At 43.5% G+C, this 15,683-nt stretch overlaps 1 protein-coding gene across 1 annotated transcript in view; it reads right to left on the bottom strand.

Annotated features, from left to right (window-relative positions):
- Positions 1-15,332, bottom strand: part of ACOT12 (acyl-CoA thioesterase 12) — a 43,182-nt gene extending 27,850 nt beyond the window's left edge. The window contains exons 1-3 of the mRNA XM_083151853.1: positions 15,137-15,332; positions 8,711-8,955; positions 6,636-6,705 (exon numbers count right to left, since the gene is read on the bottom strand). Of these exons, the coding sequence (XP_083007979.1) occupies positions 6,636-6,705; positions 8,711-8,955; positions 15,137-15,156 (335 nt within the window). The 5' untranslated portion in view covers positions 15,157-15,332. The remainder of the gene's footprint in view (positions 1-6,635; positions 6,706-8,710; positions 8,956-15,136) is intronic.
- Positions 15,333-15,683: the final 351 nt, after the last annotated feature.

Below are 15,683 nucleotides of genomic sequence, written 5' to 3'. Positions count from 1 at the left end.
TAAAAACCGGCGATTGGCAGGCGAATGTTAATCTGGATCACTGTGACCAACGATTCTGGCTCATTGAATACCGCCCAATGAATAAAGTGTAGTTATTGCAGAATAATCTGTTAGAATCAAGGATGATTAAATAATCTAATATAACCAATCACACATATGTTATAGACAGATAACCGGATAGAGCAGACATAGTCACATGTGTTCAAGTTTAGCATTACGTGGATACAGGGATAGGGATCCAGTTTTTACTATATTAAAGAGACATGTGCAGTTATCTGATCATCCGATATCTCAATTGCTGCGCCCATACATATGTGTGTACATATCATACACACACACACACACACATATGTGCGCGCATGTCGATATGGAGGGGAATGGGTGGGATCACAAAAATTAGTTTATTATTGTATATATATATATATATATATATATATATATATTTTAATATAGATTCATTAAGCGAGTGGATACGGGAGGGAAAAAAGGGGGCTGTACGGGATAGAGAAGGATTTTAAACTGAAGGAGATTTCAGAGGAAGCGCTTTAAAGGAGGAAACCCAAGATTTTATTTAAAGTATGCCCAATGGTGAATAATAACTTTAAATGAACTCTAAATCAATGTTTTCATTCAAGCCTTGGGGTTTAAGGGACTGTAGCTTCAGGATCCATGCCGCCTCTTGCTTGCACAGGGTCCTGAAGCGGTCCCCGCCCCGGCTTGTTATTTTGATGTGTTCTAATCCGATCACCAGCATCCCTTTAGGATCACCCTTGTGCACTTCAGAGTAGTGCCTTGGGATGCTGTGATTGGTACATCTATTCAGAATGTTCCTTCTGTGTTCTGTCACTCTGTTTTTAAGTTGTCGCGTTGTGCGTCCAACATAATACATGTGGCATGGGCATATTAAGAGATAAACCACATATTGTGTGGCACAGTTGATAAACGTCTCTATCTCAAATTTTTTGCCTGAAGTTGATGCCTCTACCATCTGTTTTTTGTTGCTAACATACTCACAGGTGATGCATCTCGTATGGTTACACCTGAAGAAACCTCGTACTTCAGGACCAATCAAAGTCCTTTGTATTGGATTTCTCCCATTCTTCATTTTATCTTTGAGCTGACTTGGGGCCAGAATGTTTTTAAGGTTACGGGCCTTTTTAAAGATTATCGGAGGTTGTGTATCTAGATTGTTTTTGAGTATTGGGTCGGTACTGAGGAGTTTGTAATTTCGTTTGATAATGGATGTAATTTTGCCAGCAGCTATGTTGTGTGGGTTTCCTCCTTTGAAGCGCTTCCTCTGAAATCTCCTTCAGTTTAAAATCCTTCTCTATCCCGTACAGCCCCCTTTTTTCCCTCCCGTATCCACTCGCTTAATGAATCTATATTAAAATATATATATACAATAATAAACTAATTTTTGTGATCCCACCCATTCCCCTCCATATCGACATGCGCGCACATATGTGTGTGTGTGTGTGTGTATGATATGTACACACATATGTATGGGCGCAGCAATTGAGATATCGGATGATCAGATATCTGCACATGTCTCTTTAATATAGTAAAAACTGGATCCCTATCCCTGTATCCACGTAATGCTAAACTTGAACACATGTGACTATGTCTGCTCTATCCGGTTATCTGTCTATAACATATGTGTGATTGGTTATATTAGATTATTTAATCATCCTTGATTCTAACAGATTATTCTGCAATAACTACACTTTATTCATTGTGTCTGATATTCCATAGCTAATATTGATCCATCTTATTTTGAGAATTGTTTGGGGATTGTCAGATGCCAAATTAACTGGTTACCGTTAAGGGTTTATTTAATAAAATAGATCAGCTAAATACATGATGAAAATAACCAATGGCCCGTAATTTGATGTACAGTGACTAAATAATGTATAATAAAGTGGGTCCCTTTTTAAAAGAAAAAAAGAGAAAAAATGTCCCTGAACAAAATGTGTACATGCAGTCCGTCGACATTACAAAATGCAAATGGCCGGCAAACGCAAGCACTATTGATATGCTTGGTTTTATACTTGAATGTACATCCATATATCTGGATAGGGGATATACCTCATAAGTCTGTCCGCAACAGCCAAAGAAGAAGAAGAAGCCTATATAGTGGCTTATGCATGAAGGATGATTTATTTGTATATATTATATATATATATTTTTTTTATATTATTGCTTTTTATATGTATATTTTTTATATATATTTTTTATATATTCTTTATTTTATATATAATTTTTTACTAATTAATTAATTTTTAAAGAAATTGCATTCCTTATGTATTGCTACATCTACAAGTTCACTAGTAGTGAATAAGTATACTTACTTGAGACCATACAAGGATCTGTGCAACCTCCATTTGAGGGAGAATCTTGCTGGGAGAATCACAATCTGAGAGATCACACAGGTGATCATGTAATGAGAGACACCTGAGCCTAATAGAGACCAGCATTTAAACAGACCAGAGAGGATACCCCTCACACTTGGTTGACAAAGCCGCCCAGTGCGCGGCGAAACGCGTTCCAGCTTAATCAAGGAAGGACGCTCTCCTTACTACAAACCTGCCAGACGCTGAGCCGACTGTCTACACTCCCTCCAAGCCGCAAATCACATCACCACCCACGGACGCTGTGGCAGAGCGCCGTGTGAGTCTCCAAGCGGAGAAGGCTGCAGGAGGAAGCGGCTATCGCTACAACTAATTACCAGCTGACCGGCAACACTTACTTCTAAGCCAAGCGGAGAGCAGAGAGAGCGGGCGCTGCGGTGCCGATATATCCTTCCAGCGCAAGTCTGTGAAAATACCAGCAGACAACGACTGGTAAGAACTTGCAAAGGGACAGGACGGACACTGTTTCCATCACGCTGCTACTTTAAACAGAAGTCCTTGTTCCTTCATTCGTTTCTATTATACTGACGTTTTGCCAAGCTATTTCTGCAAACTTCACTTAGTGTGCACACTAGCTACCTTTACATCAAATTGGTCTCAGTCATAACAACTGGACATTTAAACCTTAATTAAGGAACTGTACTCCATATATTTGCATATATCCACCTGCTAGACCCTAACAAAGGGCAAAGGAGAAACTACATTGGTGGAATACGCTGAGTTGGATGTGCTGATATTTACTAAATTGCTTAGTCCATATTTTATACTCCATTTTTATTATCAACTGCATTTCTTTTTACTTAATTATTTTTGTTTTTTATTTTTAATTCTGTTTTAATTACTTTTTTTTTTTTTCATCCTGATACCCAAGAGCACCCCACATCTCTGTTTGTATTTCTGTTATTTTGGAGGTTGGCAACCCTCTTACGTGGTGGCTGCTGGGTATCAAGCTACACCCCAGTCATCTCCAGCGCCTAAGGCACACTTTCCCTTGCAATTAAGGAGGCATGATTGGTAATTCGTATTTACAGTACAGGACCAACCACAGTTTAGCAGAAATAGCATTTTATACAGAAATGGAAACATAGTAAAAATCGATCATGAGCAATTTCATTGGTTTTAAGGTCTCTTACTTTGAAAAGATGGAACATTTTATATAGCTGCAATCTGTTGGGGGGTGTGCACTGTTACTGCTTGCCAATGCATGAGAGGCATTATGGGTACAGAATGTCCCTGAACCCCTACTGAATTCTTCTTATTCCAGTTCCCATTCATTTACTTTCATTGCAGTTGTAACTTAGACCAATTCTGTAACCTAAGCGACTGCCTGGAGAGCCCACAGCTAAAAAAGGTTTCCATTCATCTCTGCCAGGGCCTGATAATCCTGCTGCGAGGGGACCAATGGGAGGAGGGGAGGTGACTTCACATGATCTACTATTTAAATTCTTGACAGCATCACTGTGAAATCAGCCAACTAAATATAGACAAAGGTGTAGACATGGGGAAGTTACAGGACTGTTCCTCATCACTACCAGGTCAGCATACAACTCTTATAATGAAGGATTAGGAAATACGGTCTTGCTGCCACATCAATGTAACTGGCACATGACCAAAGTTGGCACACAGGCCAAAAAGGAATAATAATAATAATAATAATAATAATAATAATAATAATAATCCCTCTGCCCACACTTTAGACAGAAAATCGGGAATAGAGCTGAATAGCATCACCCCTCCGGTAAACAATGTGATGTTTGGCAGATTACCATATATACTTGAGTATAAGCCTACTTTTTCAGAAAATTTTTTATGCTGAAAAAGCCCCCCTCGGCTTATACTCGAGTGAGGGTCCCACTTGAGTCAATAGGTTTTCCCAGTTTTTTTGTTGTAAAATTAGGTGCCTCGGCTTATATTCGGGTCGACTTATACTCGAGTATATACGGTACAAATTGCTGCAAGGATCACTCAGACACTGTGCTGTAGGGAGGATGATTTGAGGCTGTTTTGCATGGAAAATGGTAAGAATGAAACCAGCAGACTTCAAGACAAAGGGGGTTATTCAGACCGGATTCCTGGTTATTCAGAGCCCTGCGATCAGACATCCGCCGCCTCGCCAGAGTGAAATCCTGCCCGTGCAAGCCTGTAAAAGGCTTGTGCAAATATTACAAATAGGGGATTAACTGCAAATCCATTTGGCTGATCAGGGCCAGAGCTGACGTCACACTCACACCCCCTCCCTGACAATGCGTGGGCACGCCTACATTTTGTTCCTGACACGCCCAGTAATTGGCTGGGTTCCACCCCCAAATGCCGGCTTCTTGTCAATCAACTTGCAAACGGCATGCAATTAGATAAGACACTGGATTATCACAGGATAACCACGCACATGCATGGTGCGAACCGTACTCATGCACAGTTGATCGATAATTGGCGGACAGCGAGATCACAGCCCAGCAATGATGTCTAAATAACCGCCAACGATCCAAAACACACCGACAAAATTCAAGCTGAGGTGCTGACCTGGCGCTGAGCTTGGGGCAAAGCAATAGATGAACTGTAGAGCCAGTAGGGACAAGAGAACACCAATACCAGAGAATGCCCAGGCTATGATGCCCCCATCAAGCACCTAGCCATGAAGACTCCATTTGCAAACATTTGATAAATAATGGGTCAATTCTGAAGCACTCAGTGACTTCAAGTATGGTACTGTAATAGGATGCAACCTTTCCAATAAGACAGTTTGTGAAACTTCATTCCTGCCGGATATTCCATGGTCAACTGTAAGTGATCTTATTAGAAAGTGGAAGCATTTAAGAACAACTGAAGGCAACGTAAAACCAGAGCTGGATCAATGACTGCTAAGGTGCATGGTGGGTAAAAGTTGTCAACACTCTGGAATTCAACTGGCATTGATGTAAGAACAAAAACTGTGTGGTGGGAGCTTACTAGAATGGGTTTACATGGCTGAGCAGCTGCATGCAAGCCTCACATCACCAAGTCTAATGCCAAGCATCAGATGGAATGGTGTGACTCACATAGACACTGGACTGTGAAGCAGTGGAGTGACGAATCATGCTTCTCTGTTTGACAGTCAGATGGGCGAGTCTGGGTTTGGCGCATGTCGGGAGAACGATACATTCCTGACTGCATTATACCAACTGAACTTTGGTGGAGGACGGATAATGGTATGGGCTGTCTTTCAGAGTTTGTGCTAGGCCCTTTGTCTCCAGTGAAGGCGATGGCAGGCTGGGCCAGGGTGCCAACTCCCCCCTGGATTGGTTCAGTTTTTGTGTTCCAGATCCAAGGGCTGGCTGTGGGAGGCATATAAGAGGAAGGCAGAGAGAACTCTACCCAGCTACCACCGTTGCTGTGTACATGGCACATGCGCCAATCCACCGGGTTCCCCCATCCCCTCCACAAATGAAGATTAAGGAGAAACAAAGAAAAATGTCCCACACAAAATGTCCGCCCCTTATCAGCAGACCGTTTTTAAGGATGCTAGAGGAGGCCACCGCCTCCTCTAGCATCCTCAAAAACTGTCTTCTGTAAGGGGGCGGCCATTTTGTGAAGGACATTTTTCATAAGGATCCAGCCAGGAGGAGCAATGGAATGCAGGCTAGTAAATATGCGGGTCCCGTTTCCTGGCCACAGCAGATGCGGCGGCAGCGTAGCAATAGTCCCCACAGACCCCCGCCGCCGGAAGCTCACACAGTCAGCGCCTCCCTGCCATTGCGGGGTTTGTGGTGCTATTGTTACGCCACTGTGGACCCTGTCTTCGTGTACCACTTTGCTCGCCATGCTTCCGGCAAGGTGCCTTGCTGTGCTCGGCATAATCTAATTATATGCCCACTGGGATGGTAATGCACGAACAAGTCGGTTTTTTGAAGAAGAAAAAAAACTAATTTCGACCTTTTTCAGTCTGTCAACCATTCATGGTCGACTTACACAATGACCGATTACCGACTAGAATTCGGGGCAGGGACCTATATGAATGATTAAATTAGAACCGTTAATAAATAAAATGAATAAATCTTCACCCTTTGAGCACTAGACCTCCTGAAGTTCTATAAAATGCTCTCTGCTTGGCTTGTAAGCTGCTAATGAACCTTGAACCCCGTTGTAATTCATTAATATTTTCACATGCAAAAAGATTATTGTCTAAAGATAGTCCGAGAAAGGTTGTGTTTTTTTTTTTTAAATTAAATAATAATAAAATATGTCTGGTACCTGGCAGTTTCTTCAATCTGTATGTCATCCACAGATGCTGTAACACAGGCCACGCCAGCATGTCTCTCGGCTATAAAAGAAATAGATCTAAGACAGATCACACAATACAGTAGCAGTACATCATGACAAGGTGACTTTACAGAACCCGCTGTGTGTCTTACAAAGACACACAAAGCAGTGGTGTACACCGGATATTTCCCACAGTCCTCTTGTGGTTTCTCACATTGTCACAGCAGAGACGCAACAGATCACATTATGCTGCATGGAGGGTCAAAGCAGTTCTTAGCCCAGCTAGGGACAAAGGGACCATCTTATTACATACTAACTAGATGAATCTGTGGCTATACTGTAAATGCTCGATAATCCCTGGGTGACTAGAATATTTATACAGAGGAACAAAGGAGAAGAGTAGTGTTCATTCAAGCACCCGCCATCTTTGTAAACCCATGCAGTTCCTCTTCCCTGCCTGGGGTGTCGCTGTCTGCTCTGGTGTTTCTAGCACTAGTCTGGTTTGCATATCAGTGCTGATACACACTGTGCTAGAAGCACTACAGCAGACAGCAACACCCCAGGCATGGAAGAGGAACTGTATGGGTGCTAGAATGAACACTAGGGGCGAGATGTACTAAGCATTGAAAAGTGATAAAATGGAGAGTGATAAACCACCAACCAATCAGTTGCTACCTCTCATTTTTCAAACACAGCCTGTGACATGGCACTTAGGTGCTGATTGGCTCGTTGTTTAATCACTTTCCATTTTATCACTTTTAAAGCTTAGTACATCTGGCCCTAGAAGAGGAATGATCTGGTACAGAGGTCCACTGGAGTGGTCAAAGTTTGCCATGTGCCCACAATAAACAGGATACGGTCATTGGGTCACCAGCAAGTTGAGAGACAGTCATTATGTCGACACCATTAAAGCGACATGCAATTAGTTCGACAAGGTCATTAGGTCGACAGTTAAAAAAGGTCGACATGGGGTTTTTCACTGTTTTTTGAGCAGACATGTGCCGACAGGCGGTATTTCATGCCCTACCATCCACTAGAGCATGGTGGGAGAATAAAATAGTGTGCCAAGCATAACGAGGCACCATGCCCGAAGCATTGCGAATGCAGTGAGCCATGCGTCCATGCCGACTGTCGACATTTGGGTAAAAAAAAAGAAGCGAGAAACCCAATGTCGACCTTTTGACCTAACCTATGTCCACCTAGACACATGTCGACCTAATGAATGTCTAACAACTTGCTGGTGACCAACTGATCCACATCCCAATATACTAACCAAAAAATAAAAGGTGTTTATTGGGCATTATTTATAGATGCATTTGAATGATCTAGGTCAAAGTCTTGGGATGAAGAACTTCAAAAGAAATACGGAACTAAACACTTCAGAATGTGTTAAATAATTGATGACAGAAACGATAGCAACTATAGATTCACATCAACAGCGCTCAGTTCTGTGAAACAGTTCAAAATACCTTAAAATCATAGTTATGCCACATACAAAAGGGGAAAAGGGCTATGTGGTTTGGGGGGGGGGGGGGGGGGGGCACGAGAAGGAGAGAAAATATCAAAAGAGGGGGGGGGGGGTAGATTTACTAAGCTGGGAGTTCTATTAAAGATGGAATGTTGCCCATAGTAACCAATCAGAATTTGCAACCCATCACATCCCATCTTCAATAGGACTCTAATCTTAGTAAATAAACCTTGAGATCCTCTAGCATTGCCATGTTGTCTTTGTGCACAATACAATGTTACAATAACAGGAGGAGTTGCCTTTTTTATTACATTGCCATATAATTTGGTTTCTCGCACCCTTTATTCCAGGACAATCATCATTTGTAGTTATTTTTGCAACTTAAAAAGAGTCCCTGTACCTGCAGCATGACATACAGTACTGTGATGTGTGACTGCTTAGTGTACCTTCCCATGCGTCTTCCATTATCTATGGACATTACAATAGGCACAATTGGAAAATATAATAACCCAAATGAATGAAATATTAACATAGACTATGATCAGCTGAACTAGAGCTTTAATTAAGGATATTCCCCAACAGCGTATTTCAGTCTCACCTGCCAAACAGGCTGTAGTATCAATCCAGGTCAGGAGCTGTCCAGCACTCAGCTCACCCCGGTGGTTGGAGTGCCAGGGGTACACCGTGTGGCACATCTGCACCTCACCCTGCTCATAGCCGGAGCATGTTCCCTCCCTGCGGGCACAGCCTGCTCCATCAGCCGGGTCTCCGGAGAGCAGCATGCGGGTCAAGGTCACAAACTTCTGCAGAAGCTGCCTGGGGGCTGGGAGCGGAGTCCTGAACCTGGAAACAGCAAGCACATGAAATGCAGAGTTCTCAGTGTGTGCGGGGAAGGCAGAGAGATCAGTGTGTGTGACTGTGACCCGAGTGATGCTGCTGCTGCTGCTCTGAGTGGACTCTGTCTGTGCAGTGACGTGCAGCCTGGAATATGCCAGTGCAGGCAGTGAATTCAGGAAGGCTGGCACAGTGCAGTGCCGGTGTATGCATACCTCCCAACATGATCCTTTCCTGGAGGGACACAATGCTCTGCTTCTGGACTTAACTCTTCATTTAGGATTAGCATCACCTGTGTAGAAACACCTTTCTTATCAATTAACCTGTTTAAAACAGGTGATGGCAATTATAAATTAAGAGTTAAGTCCAGAAACAGAGCATTGTGTCCCTCCTGGAGAGGGTCATGTTGGGAGGTGTATATGAATATGTATACAGAGCACAGGGACATGATGTTTGTGGCACAGGAGACTGGACTATAAGCAGGGTATACAGGCTGGCAGGGTGCTGTGCCAGGATACTGGCATATAAGCAGTGTATACAGGCTGCTCGGTGCTGTGCCAGGGTTTTGGCATATAAGCAGCTTATACAGGCTGGCAGAGTGCTGCACCAGTATATTGGATTATAAGCAGTGTATATAGGCTGGCAGTGTGCTGTGCGAGAATATTGGACTATAAGCAGTGTATTCCGACTGGCAGAGTGCTGCACCAGGATATTGGACTATAAGCAGGTTATACAGGCTGTCAGGGTGCAATCCCGGTGTATGGGATATAAACACTGCATATAGAGTGTAGGGACAGGGTGTTTGCCACACAGTGCACCCAGGCCTGACAGGGTGCTGCACCAGGATATTGGCATATAAGCAGTGTATATAGGCTGGCAGGGTGCCGTGCCAGGATATTGGACTATAAGCAGTGTATACAGGTTGGCAGAGTTCTGCACCAGGATATTGGCATATAAGCAGTGTATACAGGCTGGCAGGGTGCTGCACCAGGATATTGGACTATAAGCAGTGTATACAGCCTGGCAGAGTGCTGCAGCAGGATATTGGCATACAGTATAAGCAGTGTATACAGGCTGGCAGCGTGACGCACCAGGATATTGGACTATAAGCAGTGTATACAGGTTGGCAGAGTTCTGCACCAGGATATTGGCATATAAGCAGGGTATACAGGCTGGCAGAGTTCTGCACCAGGATATTTGCATATAAGCAGTGTATACAGGCTGGCAGGGTGCTGCACCAGGATATTGGATTATAAGCAGTGTACACAGGCTGGCAGGGTGCTGCGCCAGGATATTGGACTATAAGCAGTGTACACAGGCTGGCAGCGTGACGCACCAGGATATTGGACTATAAGCAGTGTACACAGGCTGGCAGGGTGCTGCGCCAGGATATTGGACTATAAGCAGTGTATATAGGCTAGCAGGGTGCTGCACCAGGATATTGGACTATAAGCAGTGTATACAGCCTGGCAGAGTGCTGCAGCAGGATATTGGCATACAGTATAAGCAGTGTATACAGGCTGGCAGCGTGACGCGCCAGGATATTAGACTATAAGCAGTGTATATAGGCTGGCAGGGTGCTGCACCAGGATATTGGACTATAAGCAATGTATACAGCCTGGCAGAGTGCTGCAGCAGGATATTGACATACAGTATAAGCAGTGTATACAGGCTGGCAGCGTGACGCGCCAGGATATTAGACTATAAGCAGTGTATATAGGCTGGCAGGGTGCTGCACCAGGATATTGGACTATAAGCAATGTATACAGCCTGGCAGAGTGCTGCAGCAGGATATTGACATACAATATAAGCAGTGTATACAGGCTGGCAGCGTGACGCACCAGGATATTGGACTATAAGCAGTGTATATAGGCTGGCAGGGTGCTGCACCAGGATATTGGACTATAAACAGTGTATATAGGCTGGCAGGGTGCTGCGCCAGGATATTGGACTATAAGCAGTGTATACAGGCTGGCAGGGTGCTGTGCCAGGATATTGGACTATAAGCAGTGTATACAGGCTGGCAGGGTGCTGTGCCAGGATATTGGACTATAAGCAGTGTATACAGGCTGGCAGGGTGCTGTGCCAGGATATTGGAGTACATGCTGTGTGTACTGACAGGCAAGGTGCTGTGCCAGGTTATTGGCATATATATGTGTATGGAGACACAGGGTATATTTGTGGTAGTGTATACACTGGCTGTATGATGCATCTATGTCACAGGTACTGTTTAGTTTCCAGCAGGTGCCTCTCAGCTGATATAAAGTACAGCCTGTGCCAACCCCAGCGCAGGGGTCACAGGCTGGCTGGCAGCTTTCCCATGTGGCATGCAGCCACAGCTTGCCTCCCGTACTTACACCTGCCAGTAATATTACTCAGAACAACTAATCTTACAGAACAGCCAAGTACTGTAAATCACTGGGAAGGTTGTGTAAATCAGTGAGGACCGTCTTATATTGTATGACACGGAGAGATAAAAAATTCTGCAGATATGAAGACATAGAACACCCACTAACCACCTTGCAATACATTTTAATAGTAAAAACAAAATGCATGGTTCAATAGCCTGAATAAACATTTGAGTCTTTTATACATACGGATTAAATAATGAATGCAGAGGGTGTGACCTCTCAAAACAATTATAATCCAGTTGAACTAGATTTAGTTCACCAAAATGAAGTCAGATCTAGGATGTATGTGGATTGCATAGTGAGCAGTTTTGTAGTATATGCACAGTAGGAGAAGCAGGGACATCTGCTGGCTGAAAGCCTGTACTACCTGTACTTCATTCATTTGTGTGCAATTATATTTTCTGAGAAGCTGTGGAAAGGTCTGTCCAAACGGATTGGGATCATTCGTCGGACTGCATATAGGTCTACAAGCATTAGGTCTACACTATTAGGTCAACTTGCATTTAGGTCGACCTGACTGAAGGTCGACAGTGAAAAGTCGAAATTTTTTCAAGCGTCGACACAGTCAACATAGCGCTGCGCTTGCCATGCTTCGGGCACGGTGCCTCGCTACACTCGGCACACTATTTTATTCTCCCACCACGCCCTAGTGGATGGTAGGGCATGAAATACCGCCTGTCGGCACATGTCGACTCATAAAACAGCCAAATGACCACATGTCGACCTTTTGCCTGTCGACCTTCGCCCTGTCGACCTTATGAAAGTCGACCTAATGACCCTGTCGACCTTCAGTCATGTTGACCTAAATGCAGGTCGACTTAGTGGTGTAGACCTAATGCTGTAGACAATATGGCCCTCCAGCTGTTGTGAAACTACAAGTCCCAGCATGCCTTGCCACAGCTTTGCTATTAGGGAATGCTAAAACTATGGCAATGCATGCTGGGATGTGTAGTTTCACAACAGCTGGAGGGCCACAGTTTTGACATGCCTGGTATACAGTGTCTAGGTAGACAGTCAATCGGATTATACCAAAAGGTAGACATACAGTAGGTCAACAGTGACAGTGGTCGACATAAGCTTTTCACAGTTTTCTTTGATATTTTGGACATTTTCAAACGTTACCATCCATGTGGACTACAGTTGGAGCCAGGTACCAGGCCTGATGTATCGTGAGCACAGAAAACTATGCACTACACTAATTGGGTGTCCATGTAAACAGGTTTGACATGGATACAAAACATGAGAAACTCATGTTGACTTTTTGTCTGTGTCTGTAGACATTTCAGTCCACACCCCATGGCACTGTGTGTGTGTGTGAGGCACCTATAGATCTATACAGAGACAGGGAGGGCAGACAAGTTGTAATAGAAGTGCTATGTACTAATATCCTAATGCGCAGAAATCTCCAAGGCCAATGCTTGTTTAGATCACAGTATGGAACTGCAATCTGACCCCCATGGACCAAAGTTTGGCCTTGCTTAACCCGCATTTTTTGCAGGAGAGGGATATTCTGATCCCTCTCCTTAGCTTCTGTCCAGCTCCCAAATCTAATAGTGTACAAGTGCTGTATCCGATTTCTCAGCAGAGTCTTAAACAGTGCCAGATTAAGGTCTAAATGGGCCTGGAGCTGAAAATGATCAAGGGTCTATTATGCTCAATAATAGGGGTTGTGGCCAGCACCTAAGTTTACCACACCATATACTCCTTATACAAATCATGCAACACAATAGTAACCCCCTTATACTGTACTTGCCTCTTACATATTATACCACATGGAATGAGCCAAAATTCACACTATGGCACACGGATTGAGTGAAAATTCATGTTATGCTATACAGATTAAAGCAAAATTCACATTTTGCCACATGGATTGAGCCAAAATACACACTATATCAAACGGATTGAGACAAAATTCACAATATGCTTCACAAACGGGGACATTGCGGACCAAAGGTGCGTATTAAAAATTTACACCATAATGCCTATTATGTGTTAAGCCACACACCATAATTTCCATTATGTATTATGCTAAACACCATAATGCCAATTAAAAATTATGCTATAGGAGGGCTGCTTACCGATTTGCTCATTGCCAGGGGTTCCATGCTCATTGCCAAGGGGGAATACATGCTCGCGTTAACTGGGGGACAGCCGCTGCCAGGCAGAGAGCGGGGGGGCTGCCCGGCTGTATAGAGCACTGCAGGTCCCGGATATTTGACATAATACCCCTTTAAAACCAGCCTAGTCCCTGCATTTTCTGTTCTGAAGGGGAAAGAACCCCCCCCCCCCCCCTCCTCCTCTCACCGGCTATATCTTCGGAACCAACCGACCCATTTACATGAGACCAGTATCATATTGAAGAACTTTTAAATGTGCTTCGAATGACTTTGGTCCCATGAAACTTGGTTCCAGAGAAATTAACTCATATGAACCAGCCTGGTATCAGATTGAAGGCCTATCGATTTGGGGGGGGGCCTTCGGAATTAGCGGGTCCCATGTTATCCTATGGGGAAACCGTTCCAGCTTTTCCCGGCGGTATCTCCGGTTCCCAGAGGGCTAGGGATGCGGGGCTGGGCTTGTTGGAAAGCCCCAGTCTGGAGAGTGGGCCTGGAGCTACATTTACAGAAATCTGTAAATGTATTTGAGCAAATGACAACCAAATGCTGAAAAAAACAAAAAAGACAAAACAATTGCTTGGAAAAATGTGTTATATCAGATTGATTTAAACAGTTTCGCTGGCCACACATCAGACCAACTTTCCTCCAATCATCCAACTAGTTGGTTGGATAGAATAAAAATCTGGTACTCGATGGGAGAAAATGTAATTTGTAATTAAGTCATTTGTTTCCCAAATCGGAAAATGGACAACTACTGTCACCCAGACAATGTACTCTAGTTGGACCTATTTGATTTAAACAGTTTCACTGAATGTTTTTGTCCATTCTCCTGAGTTTGTGAGCAAATTGCTAATTGGCATTTGCCCCCATACAGTATCATATTTTCAGGGGGGGGGGGGGGGGTGTTGGGTGTTACCCTTGCTGTGATGTACATTGAAAATAATAATTTAATAGCACTACTGCAGTTCTTTTTACATAGGACCCAGGCCCTAAGTCATACTTGCCTACCTGACCCTCTCCATGCCGGAGAAAATGCTCTGCTCCTGGACTTCCCTGGAAATGTAGGATTGCCATCACCTGTGGTGAACCACCTTTACCTAGCTCCCCACAGGTGATGGCAATCCTACATTTCCAGGGAAGTCCAGAAACAGAGCATTTTCTCCCGCATGGAGAGGGTCAGGTAGGCAAGTATGCCCTAAGTGTACCCAGTTCATCGACAACATTTAGTGCACAATAAAATAACAAAATCTGTCAATCAAATCAATATAGATGCAAACACAATTAAATTACAGAATTGCTGCGATTCTAATGACATGCAACCCACATTATGATTGCATAACATTGTATTGTTCATTTTAGTCTAGTTACCAAGACAATAGACTATAGATATTGGTACAATATCTGGAACAGAGATTTTCTAAAACTAATTGTTCTTCAAGTTTATTGCATCATACAGTGTAAAAAAAAAAAGGATTTAAAAACTCCCGCAGATTTCTCTTAGTGGCAAATCCTATGATAACTAGCAATCCTAATAACCCCTTTGTTTAGACTAACAGTATTAGTTTCATGTTAGTTACATAATCTTTCTAGTCAGAGTTCATGAGCACTTAGACAATATCAGATATAGTATCTCCAATGTTATACTGGTGCGTCTGTATTTACCTGCTAGTCATGTTTAACATTTGCTGGCGTTTTGGCTGGGCACCTCTCTTGAACAAACAAAGATAGTTCTGCAGTTGAAGCAATCTACTTGTGTCCAGGTGATAGCCTTAACTTTTGGTGGGTTGGAGTAAGCCCTTATAGCAGGACACACCTTATGGCTTGTCATCATTGTATTGGAAGCAGGGAAGGGCTGAGATATGTAATCTTGCTTAGGGCTGCCACACGGGGAAGAATCAGCCATAGCTCATTTTGGGGTAGATTTATTAAGCTCGGTAAAGTGATAAAGTGTCTGGTATTTATCACTGGCCAATCAGCTCCTACCTGTCATTTTTCAAACCAAGCCTGTATCTTCACAGTTAGGAGCTGACTGGCCGGTAATAAAGTACCAGCCACATTATCACTTCACCGAGCTTAATATATAAAAAATAAATCCCCTTTGTTCTAAACTAGTGGTGCTCAACCTCGGTCCTCAGGACCCCACACAGTTCACGTTTTCCAGGTCTCCACACAGAATCACAGGTGAAATAATTAGCTCCACCTGTGATCT

Source organism: Crinia signifera, chromosome 1, assembly GCF_055691185.1.
Source record: "Crinia signifera chromosome 1, ASM5569118v1, whole genome shotgun sequence".
NCBI classification, from domain to species: domain Eukaryota; kingdom Metazoa; phylum Chordata; class Amphibia; order Anura; family Myobatrachidae; genus Crinia; species Crinia signifera.
The sequence above is the reverse complement of the archived record's forward strand: the minus strand, read 5'-3'. Positions and strand labels throughout refer to the sequence as shown.